The 15,704-nt window shown below is 39.2% G+C and overlaps 1 protein-coding gene across 5 annotated transcripts in view; it reads right to left on the bottom strand.

Moving 5' to 3' along the window:
* LOC109471900 (amyloid beta A4 precursor protein-binding family A member 2-like) overlaps nucleotides 1–15,704 on the bottom strand; it is a 59,033-nt gene that overhangs the window by 22,568 nt on the left and 20,761 nt on the right. For all 5 annotated transcript variants that reach the window (XM_019771346.1, XM_019771345.1, XM_019771347.1 and 2 more), the window contains exon 4: nucleotides 10,457–10,493. In XM_019771346.1, coding sequence (XP_019626905.1) covers nucleotides 10,457–10,493 — 37 coding nt within the window. The remainder of the gene's footprint in view (nucleotides 1–10,456; nucleotides 10,494–15,704) is intronic.

Below are 15,704 nucleotides of genomic sequence, written 5' to 3'. Positions count from 1 at the left end.
ACTGATGGCTCTTTTAGCACTGGTTAGAACATCTGGTGAATCCTTGATGATAGCCCTGCCAAACTTGGGTGAACTCAGACTTGGAAATATTGAGATCTGGCTTACCTGTACATATACATGGTTCATAAACATTGCACCAAGAAGAAATCAGAGATTTCAGACTTCCGGGAAATATTTTGGGGTTTTGTGAATTTATTGGAACAACTGAAGCGATTGTATGACATACTTTGATGAGGACTTAGACAGCAACTGTGCAGGGTTGATCATGAAACCCTCGACTTTCTGAATTCCTCCATGTCCACCTCTAATTCCTGCTGGCTCCTGGCCAGATTCTGGGACCTTCAAGTTGACCTTTTTACCTCCTGTCATTCTGCCTGTCAATCTTCCTTCTACCTACATGCTGTCAACCTATTCTACATGGACAAACATACAAACAATTCCACAGACAAACTGACCCAGAACAATACTTCCTTACCTGGAAGTAATGACAAATTGTTGATTCAGAAATGACCCCAAACATTGCACCTATAACATCATGTAGTCTGATGCTGCAAACTGAACAGAAAATTACCCCCCAAATTTGATTTGTCATCCTTGTTATGATTGTTTAAGACCTTTCCTAGCTTGCAATAAGCCATATAAAAGTAAAGACTGTCATCTGAACTTCAGCAGTATGGTAGTACACATAGTCAGTCTGGTTAATTGGGCTCACCTTTTGGCCAGCTGTAAATGATACAACCCAACACTGGCACACATAATGGGCTGAGCAGGTGGCTTTTATATTGGAGGGCAAAGTTGACTCTTTATTACACAGTAAAAAGTCTCACTTATGTGAGTATTATCACATTTTACTGCATCGTTAACTTTGATGATTTAAATGGCACAGACACATGCATCAACGATACTGATAAAAAATAAAACCCCTGATAGTCATTTTATTTCTACCATAGATGTTTCCTTGAAATGCTTGCACAAAAACATTGCTTTAATCCTGACAGTTGCGATGACACTGAAATGAAATCTTTATCAGGAAATTTGTTTATTTTTGCATGGACGTAATAGTTAATGAGATTGCCTAGTAGTCTTAAAATGTAGACTGTGCTAGCTGACTATGAATTTTGACAAATCCAACTCAAGAAAGTGATATTCTTCAATCAGAGGAGCAACCTAGAGCTAGAAAAGGGAGGACTCCAGACCACTCTCAATTCAGCACTGACCTTGGTTGGGGAGTGGTCAAGAACAAAGTCATGGGAAGGTCTTGAATGTGTGACAGGGCCTTTAAGATCCAGATTTGTGTCTCAAAGATACTGCACTAAAAAGGTACAACTGAATGCAAAAGTATTTAAACAGTCACTCAACCCTACTGAAGTCAAGCAAAGCTATTACCGTTCACCAAAAGGTGATTGGAAGTCAAGGTGTCTCAGGTGACTGGAAAGCAATACCGTGTAATTCTCAGGAATGAAAAATGCAGAATACAATCTCACAAGGTGTCCCACAGACAGCCTTCACGATCAATACAGGCCGAGCTGTTCCATTTAGAACTTCCAAGGGGTGGTCAGAATGTCAACGTGACAAATAAGATCTCCATCCATTTTTAGCTCACCGAACAGCTAATCTCCCACGGTCGTGACAGAGAAGACAGATGCAGTGTACAGTATTTACATGTTCATTGTACCAGGGAAATTCCCCTAGCTCATTTTGACAAGCATAATGAACAATAGACCGTGGCTTAACATCCCGTCCAAAGGACTGTGACATTTTACAGTAGCTTACAAGTCAGGTGAGCGACAAGGCCGACAACTGCCAGGATTTGAACTCCCAACCTCTTGGTCCAGAGGCTGGGTTGCTAATGACTGTACAACACATGCTACATAAGAAAGTAATAATATATGATGGTAGATCACACTGAGGCAAAACAGCTATGCATGTTCTTTGTCTATTTCTGGAAACATGGGAAATTGGAACTGACAGTTCACTCAATAATCAATGAACGTGAACTTGAAGCAGGAAGTCAGAAATATAGTGTAATTTCCTCCTTAATATCTTTCACACGTCAGTTGTTGATGGGCCTGTCAGATAAACGTAACTCCAACATCCCCTGCAACCTACCGATTACTGACTGCTGCTGCCTTAACTGTCTCCTACAATTAGTAGGTTCATTTATTTTACAGGGACATGATTTCACAGTAGAAGGAGAAAGGAGATTTTCACAGTGTTTTAAGTTAAACTTTGTGATTGAAACAGCTCTGTAGTACAGTAGTAACATATTGGAAACACATAGTTGTGGTTATGAAGTGAGTTTGAAAATTTCTTGCGTTGGAAATTACAGTTTAAGGCCACACCAATTTAATTTGTTGGTTCTCGGATTCGCCTCTTCGTTTTTTTCTGATTTGCAAAAAAAAAAAAAAAAAGAATTCTGGTCCTGAATCAACTGAAAAATGCTCATGTTTTGCCCCAAACAATTGAGGAAAGTCCTTTTCTTCCTAGTTGTTACAGTTTTCCCATCTATCATTGCAGTGGTTTGATTAAAAGTTCAAAATTCAATGTTTAAATTTTAACCCAGCCTTTTGTGTTGACTTCATGGCTCATTTCATAGCATTTAAGCCTATAATAGGATGCCTAGACTTGTTTTTATTTTTATTTTTTTTCGCCCTGTCACTTCATATTTTTTATGAAAAAATCCGAGAACCAACAAATTAAATTGGTGTGGCCTAACCTTGCTTCATAATGGCTCCTACCAGCAGAGATGAATTTCCAAACAAAATATTCCTGGTGTACCGAATTTGCAGTGAGAGGGTCTCCACAACAGCCATGAAAAATAAAACCTGCACAATCATTTACATGTACAACAAGATTTACAGTACCACAAGTCTGTTGAACACATCGTGCAGGAAGACCCTGACAACATGGAAAATAATTGTAATCCTGTCAAGACACTGGATAGTTGAGTTCTAATTATTCCGTTTGGTGAACCAATATTCATTTATTCCAGTAACACCTGAGAAAGTCAAGGTTCTTTTCTCACGCAATGTCCTAAGCAATCAGACATCTATAGCACAACGGGAAGTAAATCCTATGGAGGACATCCTCTGCAGAATCCAAATCTAATGCAAGGGCGCAAAAGACACAGCAGACAAAAAAATAAGCCACTTCAAGTGAGCTCACATTTTTAAAACAAAGACGATTAAATTTGATAAGATTTGTAACGAGAATTAAAGCAACAAAACATGGGTCACACCTACTAAGTCTTTTATTCCTGAATTCAAGAAGTGCAGAAACTGACAGTAGTGTGGTGGCTACATGTATGGCCTAGTATCATTACAGCCACACTCAAGGCTACCACATATTTGTTGTTTTTCTCTTTTCAAAATCAGCTAAAAATCAATGCATGCGTGGATGGTATCCATGAAATGTACTTGCTGTGACCTCCTCTACTTTGTAGACGTTGGAATGCCTGATGTGAAACCGAGTGTGGAGTATCCATGTCCTGATTAAATCACATACTAAGATCTTGTCGAGATGACCCTTACAACATGAATAAAATATCTGGTTCTCTTTCAACCCTGATGATAAGATGATTATTGCCACTTACAGAGTCTCCTATACTTCACATGCACACATGGAGTGGGTAAAACCTAAATTCTGGGACTCCAAGTTTTGTTATGAGCACTAATTCTTCAAGTCTACAATGATATTGAGTAATACAAAAAATACAAAAATGAAATAAAGGAATAAGTTTATTCATTTGTAAATTCTTGCACAAAGGCTAATTTTAAGCAGCATGGAAGAAATGAAGAAACAAAGCATGAGAGAGACCATGAAAAGTGGCCTGCAGGCTGATTTGAGGTTCACATGAATAAACAAAGGTTCAAACAAACAATGAAACAACAAACAATTTAAATGTTAACTTTAATTTGTTGAGTTTGACTTCTTTTTTCTGAAAAAACATAGAAGACAAAACATTCTACTTTTTCCATAACGTGCGGGATTTGAGGTACACATATGCAGTACTGGCTTTCATATGTTGCAATTACTGGTTGGATGGTGCATGGGATGATTTATCATGATAGGATTGAGACACGATGTCTTATTAAATATTGATGCATGGGTTGGCAGCCACTCTAATCACTAAAAAACTCATCATATTGAAAGACTCAACCTTCTCCCTGCCGTCTAACCCCATAACCAATACAAATATGGTGCCAAGCGGCCACCTTAGCAGGATAAAGGTTATATTTGTAAATGCGGTAGTGCAGGCCAATTTTGAAAGTGGCGCCTTGCTTCATCCCATTTTCATTAAGTTCTCACCATTAAATATGGAAAGAAGCTTTGCAGAACTATGCTGGAATATCTAGGGATGTTGGATGGAGGAATAGATATGCTTTGTGCCAATATATGTGCCAGGTCATTGTCAAGAACCCACCACACCTTTCGAAAAGAGTAGGGGCATGCCCCGGTGTGTGATGGTCTAGATTCTACTGTCTGGGAGTTGGTGATACACTATAAATCACCTGAACAGAGGTATCATCTGCTAAGATCTGCTAATGTTGAGAAATAACGTTCAGCAAGACTACTGTGCTAGCTACATGTGCGCGGCAGCTACAAATAGAACCACCCTGCCTGTAGCCATAACTTCTACTCTATCTATTACAGAATCCAAAGTACTATGTGCCCGTGTTTGAGAGCACTGCCAACCTTGCCAATGACTCAAGTTGCATTTACCATGATGATAGTACATGTAAGTTGCCTGAATGATGTCTCCTACGCTTCCCGCCTGTAACACTTAAGATAAGACTTCGGGGCTAAAAAGAGCTAAAAGGTTGCTGTCCTTCAACCCTTGGGGCTCCACTCTCTAAAGAGATTACATCAAGACCTGCACCACATGGGCATGAGTGTTTTGTTGTTTTTTTACATCAAGAAGGCTTGGGATTTCTCACTGCCCAGGGTTATTAGCTAGTAGGATAATGGGTTGTGGCAGACAAATTTTGAGGTCCATTACATTTACAACCAGTCTGCAAACCTATCTGGTATCTATCCTCCCAAAATGTCTGTACGTCACAGCAAAGTTTCAGATATAAAAAGAGCTGCCGCCGGGAAAGTTTGGTACAGCTAAAGAGGATGATTGTGGCAAATCCCAGTAAGCTTTACGGAGAGTGAGTTTACTGACAGGGACATATTTGCCAACAATGCATGACTGGATTCGTAGTCAGAGTGTCTCCAAACCAAAACCACATTCAGTGGGCACAAAAGGAAGGTCACCAGCACCATACATACATATATACAATACATAAGCCGCTCTTTGAAATAGCACATTTTTGACACAAAAAGTATATGCTATAGGCATCACTTTGCTAAATCCCTTGATGTGTTCAATGGCAAACTGCACCCACATCATTTCCTATACTACTTGAGTTGATAACCTCGTATCACTTTTATTCAAAAGGAGCCAACATAATAGCATCTATCGGGGGAAAAGAGTACGCAGCTGAAATGTGGCCATGATTGCCCATTGACTGGGAGCGTGACAGTTTACTAGAAGAAAGGGATTATTCCGGGTAAATGTCTGCGATTCTTGAAGCAGAAAGGACAAGATGTGAAGAGAGATAGCTCTCAGCCATACATTATAACAAACAGAAGCAGGTACATTTTGTTTAATGTTCTGTTGGAATACAGCCATAGGTCGGACAAGGTCTGCCTGGCTTACATCAATATCTCAGAGCTTGCCAAGAAACTTTCTGTAGTCAGGTAAATTGTTACACTGTGTTGCATTGATTCTTCCATGTATTTGTTCAGTAAATGGACCAAATGTGGTGCTTACAGACCGACTACAGAAGGGTGCACCTGCAGTTCTACTTCAATTTCTGAACTTTAGTTAAGCTACATGTGTGGGCTAACAGACACAATGAAGTTGATAGCTTTCTATGGAGCAAAATGATGATCCCTGTCCTTGGTTCTGAAAATGGTGGTGTCATTAAATGGTGCTCTCCACTGATGGAACTTCACCTGCCTGGCATGATATTAAATTATTCTATCAATAATTGACTTCTGCATATCGTAAAAAAACATGAAAATGCTAATTCTTGTGCTTAACACGACTACTAGAATTTCTGAATGCCCACTGTAGTCGTATCGCAAACAACTAAACTATACTGGGTTTGATACATGTAATAACAGATGTAACACTGATTCATATGAAATACAGAGAGATGCTTACTACAGAAAAACTCCAGTAAAACGGTATGCTGTCAAGTCTAAGATGAAATATTTGTGTCATGCTGAAAGGACGGCGTCAAAGCTCAAAACAGAAGCATAACCTTTGCAGCAGTAGACAGCCTTAATAACAAAAGCCACTCTCCGTACTGGAAAGGAATGAATGGCTATAAAGTCGTATGACTGAGCATTCATAAAATCATTTGTGGCATATGAGCCATCATAACAGAGTTGTAAAAGTACAAGAAACTGCCACAGAGGGGCAAAATATGATGTTAAAGTACAAAAGAGGTCCGTCAAGGTTTTTATGTGTCTGAGACCCCCACATTTATTCCCCTGGAATTGGTTAACCTCTTGCTCTCTAAGGACAGAGTATGGTACCAGCATCAAATAGGTTACCTATAAGGACACAGCTGAATGTTAAACAGCAAATTCTCTGTGCAGTTTAGGCTCAATGTATTCGTACACAGCTAAGGCTTCTAATATTGCCAAGAGCAAAATCGATCTTAACACCAGATAACATAATTCAAATGTAGAACTGCAAGGTATCGGAAGAATACACCAGTTGTCTTACTAAATGACAAATAACAAAAGCCTTGAATCAAAATAGTAGACTTCTTCAATGATTGCCTTTGGGATACAAATACACATTATGTATTAGAAATGTTGGTATCAAATGACTGCCAACTTGTATCAATCTTTAATGCATACTCTGCTTCAGCCGAAAACAACTGTTATTGGATGATTGTCTTGCCATGTCATGTAAAATAAACCATTCATTCATTCATTCATTCATTCATTCATTCATTCATTCATTCATTCATTCATTCATTCATTCATTCATTCATTCATTCATTCATTCATTCATTCATTCAACAGGCTTACAGCTATAGAAAAATGTTTTCTGATATTTAACATTATTGCCAAATTCTTGCTTTCTAATTTCTCTAGATCTGTTGATCATACATAAGAGTGTGAATGGTTTCATCCAGTTGGTAAATCAATGGATATTTGACTTCTTTTGGCAGAACCCAAAGTAGAATACCTGCCAACATTTCTGGAGTTACAGACCACATTACAAGACACAACTGTGTAATAAACTGGGAGGGGGCTAACTATATGATAGTAATATCTGGCAGAAGTAAAGACAACATTTTGTAAAATCGCATTTAGCAACAGCATTTTGATTCAAAGGTACCTATTAGTTGATGCATTTTTGCCTTGCTGATGTAGTTTCTAGAGTGACAATAGTGGAAAATGATGCCTCTATTGGACTGGTACAACTAACTACCAGTACATACTGGTGTCATGCTTCCTTCATGGATAACAAGAATATATTGCTTGCGCTGTGCGGCAATATATATTTCCAGAAACAGTATCTCTGCTACCCGCCTCCTTTTTGCAGTCTATGACAAGCTATGATTTGTTCTTCATCCTTGTTCCAGACAGACCCATATCAGTTCATGACAACCAAGAATGTAACTAATCCCACCTTTAAGGCATGTCTTGGGTAAACTCTTTAACTTGTTATTAGCAGCAGACGTGTATGTTGGAGACTCTTAAAAGCTTTCATGTTCGGAGATTATGTTGAGAGCTGGAGGACAGAATGGGTTTAGTTCCAGGCATTAGGGCCACACCAGTTTAATTTCTTGGTTCTTGGATTCTTTCATTGTTTGAATTATCATGTTGACTTTGTGGCTCTTACGGTAAAATTTGGGGCTATCAAAGAATGCCCACTCCTGTTTTTTCGCTCCCTTCATTGATTTCAAGCAAAAACAAATAAAAAAATCAAATTGGTGTGGCCTAACCAGGGGAAGGGGGTACAAATCTCTGATCAAAGCAAAACAGTGTCCAAAAACCCTATCCTGACGTAAGGGGTCCTTCTGCATTCATGCATCCACACTCTGTTTTATAGAGTGAATAATCTCTGCCCATATTTATTGCACAGTACAGTACAAGCACTCCAAAGTTACATTTTACATTCTAGCATATACTTAATCCCAAACATAATCTTCTGACTAAATCATGTGAAATGATAATAAAGGAGACACTATTTTAATGGCTGGTTAACTTAACTTGGTTACTACTGGAAGTTAGCATGACTGCTAGGATCAAATAATTCTTGTCGAAGCCATCCTGGTCTTGATCTGTCTAAACCTGAACAGATGCCATCAAATCTACACATTAAATCATTTAACTAATGGTGCATGTTGTGCATCTCCAGTTTCCTGGTATTAATGAAGATGTATTCATCACACAGGAGTTTGGAACTACTCATAAGTGGCGACGTGTTTTCGCAAGCGAGCCCGGAACATCTGGAGGCGAGCACGTACCAACTTCTCCATTTGCTCCAGGCCCATCTTTCATTTCTTGGTAATTTGTTTTCAACTAAGTGGTTAAAACCCCAAGCTGTTTGTACCAGGTATTCATCATCTGGGATTCTAGTTTCTCTGAAGGCTTTTACCTTACAGCTGTCTGAAGAATACTGAGTACTTAGATATTACAACTTAAGGCTTTGGTCTTTAGCACACTGAAGTAGCCATGTGGCTACCAATTCTCTATTGGCTATGGTTAGGCAATAGACAGAAACAAATACATGTAGCAATAAAGAAATACAAGATTTTAGGTCTCTACTAGGAACATAAAAATATCAATGAAAAATTGTAGCAATTATTTGTATTATTATTGAAATTAGGAAAGGTATATACTACAACTTAAGTATTACAGCTAAGACCACAATGACATTTTTGTCCCTTTCTAGAAAAAAACATTTGTGACCATACCGTTTCCTTAGGTACTTAAGGGATGACAGAGGTCAAATTTAAAGGAAAAGAAGAAGATGCCAGAGGAAGGGAAGTACAATGTACATGTAGGGCTCAAATTACCACTTGCTTGCACCACCAAGTTTTCCAAAGTCAAAGAAGATGTGAAATGAATAATTTGTTCTTCCGTATACAGTGCTCTGTGTGTTTAGTGATTTGTTAAACCTTCCAGTCATATAGATTCATCATGAAGGCAACTTCTTTTTTTGCCCAACTTTTTTTTGCATACTCACATCAGCTTTAGGGTTCTAAGAGGATGTCATTCACATAATCAAATTGGTACTGCCGAAATGAAAGGTAAAGGAGTAAAAGCTTTTAAGAATGCAGGGACAAGATTCTCGTACTGGGGATGAAAATGTCAAAACCACAACATGCCCATTTTCCAAGCAATTTACTCCTGGGTCCACGGCATTATGATCACCAGTAATCAATACCACTGACAAGAGTGGCATGAGAGTTATCCTAGACATGCAAATATGCTGCGGCCGTTTCATCATGACTTGAATACAGCCAACACAGTTTAATCAATATTCACATCTGCATGAAGGGAAAGAACCTAATTCACCCCAACAAAAGGAGGCACATCACCAACTCACTTAATCTCAATTAAACTTGGAATAACTAAAGGCACAATTTTTTTTAATGTTCTATCACAAGATAGAAGGTGTCATTTTGTATATCTAGCCTGGATTATAACACTTCATTTTCGACTTTCAAATTAATCACTATATTCATATGTTAATATTATAAAAGTATTGCTGATACATGTGCACAAATTGTTGGCCTGCAGATGTACACTGACTATTCAGACAGTTACACTAACAACAACAGTATATTCATACAGAAGACATAAAGCCAAACTGATGCAAAATGTCACATCCTTGATACAGACAAATTTCACAACACTTTCACAGCAGTAAATATGAGAGCAAATATAGGACAATTCAAATAAGAGTATCTGAGGACATTTTTCCAAAGATCTTTTTCAATTTCTCCACATTAGACTATACATTCATCAACACTCCATACAACAAGAAATGAAACTCTCTTTGTAAATCTCTTGGCAGGCAAAGAAAAAGAATGCCTCCATTTTCACAGACTGAGGTAACAATGCTACAAACAACAGTATGGAAGTATCACAGACAAGCTAACCTGAATCTTGTACTATGCAGCTTTAAGGTAAAAGTGTGACATAAAATATCTAGAGTTTTTGTAAATTTCTTGACATTCACACCAAAAACAATACCTTCCTTTTAACAGAGGTAACGATGCTACATGTACAAACACTGGTACGGAAGTATCACAGGCAAACTAAATGGAACCTTGTACTACCCTGGTATGACATGGTAGCTGGTAATGGACCATACCAGCAGAAACACATTCATAGATCATCAGTAAAGTAAAAAAAAAAGCGAGTGACTTACCCTCATTGTGGTAGCCTCTGGAAGACTGCCGCATGGTCTGAAACGGCAGGAGATGGACAAATAAGACATGGATCTGTTTCTCCTCCATAGGGAAATAATGTGTCATCTTGACTATGTGGAAGTGTAAAGATCCCGGACTGTTCACAGGGCAAGAATCTGTGTACTACTCCAGGCCTGCACCGGCATTTATACTTGCACTTCAGGAGGAGAGAGGCCGGTCTCTGATGCTAAGATCGACGTAATAAGTCCCGTGACAGAGACTAATGACCCGGGAATCAACAGTCGACCAACGGAAAACGGATTGGGCTCATGTAATGCAGTTAAAGGTGAGTTAGCAGGGACTGGTCTGCTGCCTGCTGGTAAATCCTGGATGGGGGCCATTATTTTTTTCGATGGCTGTAATGTTGGCTTGGCATTCGTTCCCCATGGCTGTGGACTGTTGAAAATTCATTTGGGGACTGAAGAAACGGGACAGCTGGTTTGTCACAGAACCTTTTAATATAATGGCTTGTGAGGATAACTCACAGATTAATGCACAGACTCCCTTCTGGATTACGAGTGGGGCTGGAAACACTGAGTGCATGTGCACCCAAAATTGGAGCTGTAATCCTAATTTTTGACTGTGGATCTGTGCACCTAGATATTTGTCTAAGGCTAAGTAACAGTTAAATAAAGGTGCTTTTGTACACTAGTTTACAGCATAATCTTGACATTTTATTGTCAGAAAAAAATAAAACCCTTGCTGTATCACTTGTTTGAGATTTAAGTTAGATACAGAATTGAATTTCAGATTCAAGCTGTGAAAAGAAGTAGTATTATGTTTATTAGCTTTTGCAGACATGCCTGTGAAGACTTCCTTTTTTGTTGTACATCCAAAATGTTTCCTCCGCAGTCTGAACCTAAATCTTTACAACCTAATTCCTAGAAATAAATTTCGAGCCCTGATTATGAGTCTACACCACTTGCCCAATCAGATTATGCACATGGTGTGAGCGTTGAGTTATAGGCTCGAACCTCACTGCCAATTTTCCAGGGCAGTAAATTATGAGCCCACAAATGTTCGAGCCAATTACGTTTTCTTGCAATGCCCCAATTTGCAGACATCAAGTGGTTGCTCAAAGCAGTCTAAGCATCAGCAGATTTTCAGAATTGGGCAAGGTATCACATTTTATTAAGTGGTTTTGTGCATATCATGGCATGAATAAGATTCTGGCTTTGTAGCATACCTGTAATATCAATTTTGATTACGGATAAACATGACCTTTGACATTGAGAGACAAAACAGAAGAAGATTATACCAAGTAACAAGCTTCATAGATTAAGGACAATCTTGAAATGTACAAACTGAAATACATCAATTGGAAAAGATGGAAACGGACTGAATACCATTGATTCTTGGTATATAGCATGTAATTGTAGACTTTGTCCTTGGCACTGATTTTTAAGGCTATGTTTCGACTACCAGTTTTCTGACAAGTACAAAGACGTAGATAAAAGTTCCTTTAGAACTCAGTGGAAGTCTTTCTAACATAACATCAATCAAATTTCCCTACATATATGTATGTTTGTAACAAGAAATCAAGGACTTTAGAATTTTCTTTTATTTATTATTGTAAATTTCTTTGATTTTGTCTATTTTTGAACACTTTCTTTCTGACTTCCAATGATCATTTGGTTGATAACTTCAACACGCAGAAGGCTAAGATTCACTCAACTCATTTCGATCAATCAAAATGCAATTTCCTGGACACTCATGATACTGAACATGTACAACTTACCACCACTTACTGCCATATATGCATGGCAGCACAAGTCCAATCTTCCATGCCCACACCGGTACTGAATACTGACAAATAATGGGCACACAGGGCAATATAATGATGCTTTTAGTTTAAGTTGGCGTCTGCTTTCTCTAAGGCATTTTCTAAGGCCAGAAAATGGTATCACCTTCTGAAATGTAACAAGGTTTCCATGTAGATCAGCATCTTTCATCTCATCTCCTACTCTCACTCTATACTTAAAGTGATTAGCTTCCATTAGAAGAGACACAGTAATGGCCTATCCCCCATGCTTGATGCATGTGTGTGTCCCTCACTTTGGCACCTTAAACCAATTAACAGTGAAAGCTGCCCCATTTTGGTGATAAGCAATGAATTATGTACACCACACATACATTTGTACACACAAAGATTTGGAAAGAGGAAATCCTTCATAAGGTAAAGATAAGACAAGCAACAAACAACCAGTAATACGAACCTCAGTCATGTATGACATTTTGATAGGATTCTACCTACACATATACTTATAATGAAATAATGACAATGCAGATGACAATGTGAAGGTAATTTTGAGGTCAAATACATTCTTTTTTTTATTTCACTATTCTCAATTTGCATTATTTGAGTTTTGGTATCATTGATTTTTTTGTACACACATGCTATATGATTTGTATGAGATGCCCTTCATTGTTAGAAAATGTTCAATTTGATTTAAAAAGAACAGCTCTCTATTTCTTGTAGTGTCATGACATGACGTCAACAATATAACATGACATAGTGTGAGGAAGGAATGGTATGAGGAAAAGGTGAGCAGTGAACATGATATCAAACCAGTTTATTAGCTAAGGAAACAGGTCATGACAGAAAAGACGATAAGAACAGTGTTTACAGCTGTACAGGCTCATTGTACCAGGGAAATTTTTCTAGCTCATTTTGAGAAGTACAATGGACAATGGACCACATCCCATGGTAAGGCCACACCAATTTGATTTGTTGGTTCTCAGATTTAAAAAAAAAAAATGAAGTGACAGGGTGAAAAAAAAAAGACTTAGGCATCCTATGATATCCCCAAATTGATAGGAGCAGTGAAGTCAACATACCAGGCTGGTTTGTAATTCAAACAATAGATTTCAACTTATAAAACCACTACATTGATAGATGGAAAATCTGTTTCATCTCTAAAGAGAAGAGACTTCCTTCAACTCCTGGGGCGCCAAAATATGAGCATTTTGGAGTTGATTCAGAAGCTGACTTTCTTGTTGAAATCATTAAAAAAATGAAGCAGGCGAATCTGTGAACCAACAAATTAAGATGGTGTGGCCTAAGGACTGTGACCCTTTCCAGTGCTGTGCATGTAGGGTGAGCAACAACAGCCGAGACTCAAACCCAGGAAGAAGCTGGATGTCTGACATGTCGTGAGTGAGGGTTGATCGAAGACGCCCAAGCAGCCATGAAATGTAGGTTACACTGGTGTGACAGATAACAGCACTCTGCTGAACTTGCTCAGCATGGCACAGCTTTTCCCATCTTGTTGGATGCATTGTGTAAAAGCCTACTCATTATTCATGAAATGTCAACATCATATGAATTGCAAATTAAGCTTGTACAATCTTGGTGACATTGGAGGACAAATTCAACTAATATCAAAATTGTCCAGGAAGACCACTCAGAGGACCAATGAAATCTGGTGGTCGCTATAGACAGGATTCATATATGCTTGTGTTAATGGGACAAAAAGACACAAGCATCAAGACACAAAAGTGGTCACATTGGCCAGGTGGTCCTTTTGTAGCGATGGTCACTTCTACCGGTTTGGCTGTATATCAATGGCCAGGTGGTCCTTATGCAGAGGTGGTCACTTGTACAGGTTTGACTGTGGTAGCTACTGTGTCACAGGTCCAGACCAGTGTTTTGGGACACAGGTTAAGTTGCATGTGACCCCAGACTGCCTGTCAGAAGTCCTCTCACAGTTCAAAGCTTAAAGTTCAAAACTGCTTACACAGTGCTGAGAACTACCACAGGCTTCATCCCAAAGTGTTGCACACCTACTCTGGCACTGATGTACAATTATAGCTCATTAAAAAAACATTGCATGATACCTATCGTAGGACAGGTCCTTTCTTCTGATGTAAATTGGGCCTAACACACACGCACACAGGGCTGGGATCAATACAAATCAATCCATTCAGGTAAGTAATTGTAACAATAAAGGGCGTCATATATCAGTACACTGTTTTTGGCCTCCAAAGTGCCCCTGCCAATACATTTGATGCAGGTGTAATTCTTCTTTTCCTAATACATGACCACATTTCTCAGGGTCCCTACAAATAACACCTAGGGCAGTTTTTATTAGACAGCGCACCAGCATACAGACTGCTACAAACAGCCTGGATTTATGAACTCTACATAAAAGGGACCAACTTCTCCCGACTGGAAAATATTGGAATGTAAGTAAGTCAGTAAAATATTGGTAGACTACTGCATTAGTGACAAAATGTGCTTGAATGTGTGTGGATGGTCAGCATGAAAGTTCATCTGAGTTGGTAAATTACATTATGAAAAACTTAAACTTTTCTCCAACTCAAAATTTGACTCACCAGAAATTTTCGACTGAATCACTCAGTCTTCCTCAGCTATCTGACCCAAATGCTGTGGACACGTGATTTTTCCCACGTGTGACGTCAGCAAAGGGTCAAAGGTTGTCTGAAGTCCCCTGTCCCTGTCGGGCCCCTGTCGGGAAACTTATATCGGGGAAACTGAGCGCTCACTAAAAACCAGGTTTCTAGAACATAGACGACCCAGTTCTGTTGCATCTGAGGTGTCACAGCACATCCATATAGAATCACCGGGACACACAGTGGATCTGGAGGGGGTCAGAATCTTGGATACCGAACAGGATTACTTCAAGAGAGGCATAAAAGAGGCCATATACATCAGGGCACTTCAACCATCGCTCAACCGGGACGGGGGGCGATATCGACTTCAGACAACCTTTGACCCTTTGCTGACGTCACACGTGGGAAAAATCACGTGTCCACAGCATTTGGGTCAGATAGCTGAGGAAGACTGAGTGATTCAGTCGAAAATTTCTGGTGAGTCAAATTTTGAGTTGGAGAAAAGTTTAAGTTTTTCATAGTGTGTGGATGGTGTTCAGTACTTGGGACAGGTTTGTGGGTGGGGGGTGGTGTTCAGTACCAGGGGCAGGTCTGTATCTGGGTGGATGGTGTTCAGTACCAAGGACAGGTCTGTATCTGGGTGGATGGTGTTCAGTACCAAGGGCAGGTCTGTATCTGGGTGAATGGTGTTCAGTACCAAGGGCAGGTCTGTATCTGGGTGGATGGTGTTCAGTACCAAGGGCAGGTCTGTATCTGGGTGGATGGTGTTCAGTACCAAGGACAGGTCTGTATCTGGGTGGATGGTGTTCAGTACCAAGGACAGGTCTGTATCTGGGTGAATGGTGTTCAGTACCA

This window comes from Branchiostoma belcheri, unplaced genomic scaffold, assembly GCF_001625305.1.
Source record: "Branchiostoma belcheri isolate BF01 breed outbred unplaced genomic scaffold, Haploidv18h27 scaffold26, whole genome shotgun sequence".
Lineage (NCBI taxonomy): Eukaryota > Metazoa > Chordata > Leptocardii > Amphioxiformes > Branchiostomatidae > Branchiostoma > Branchiostoma belcheri.
This window is presented reverse-complemented; position numbering and strand designations above follow the sequence as displayed.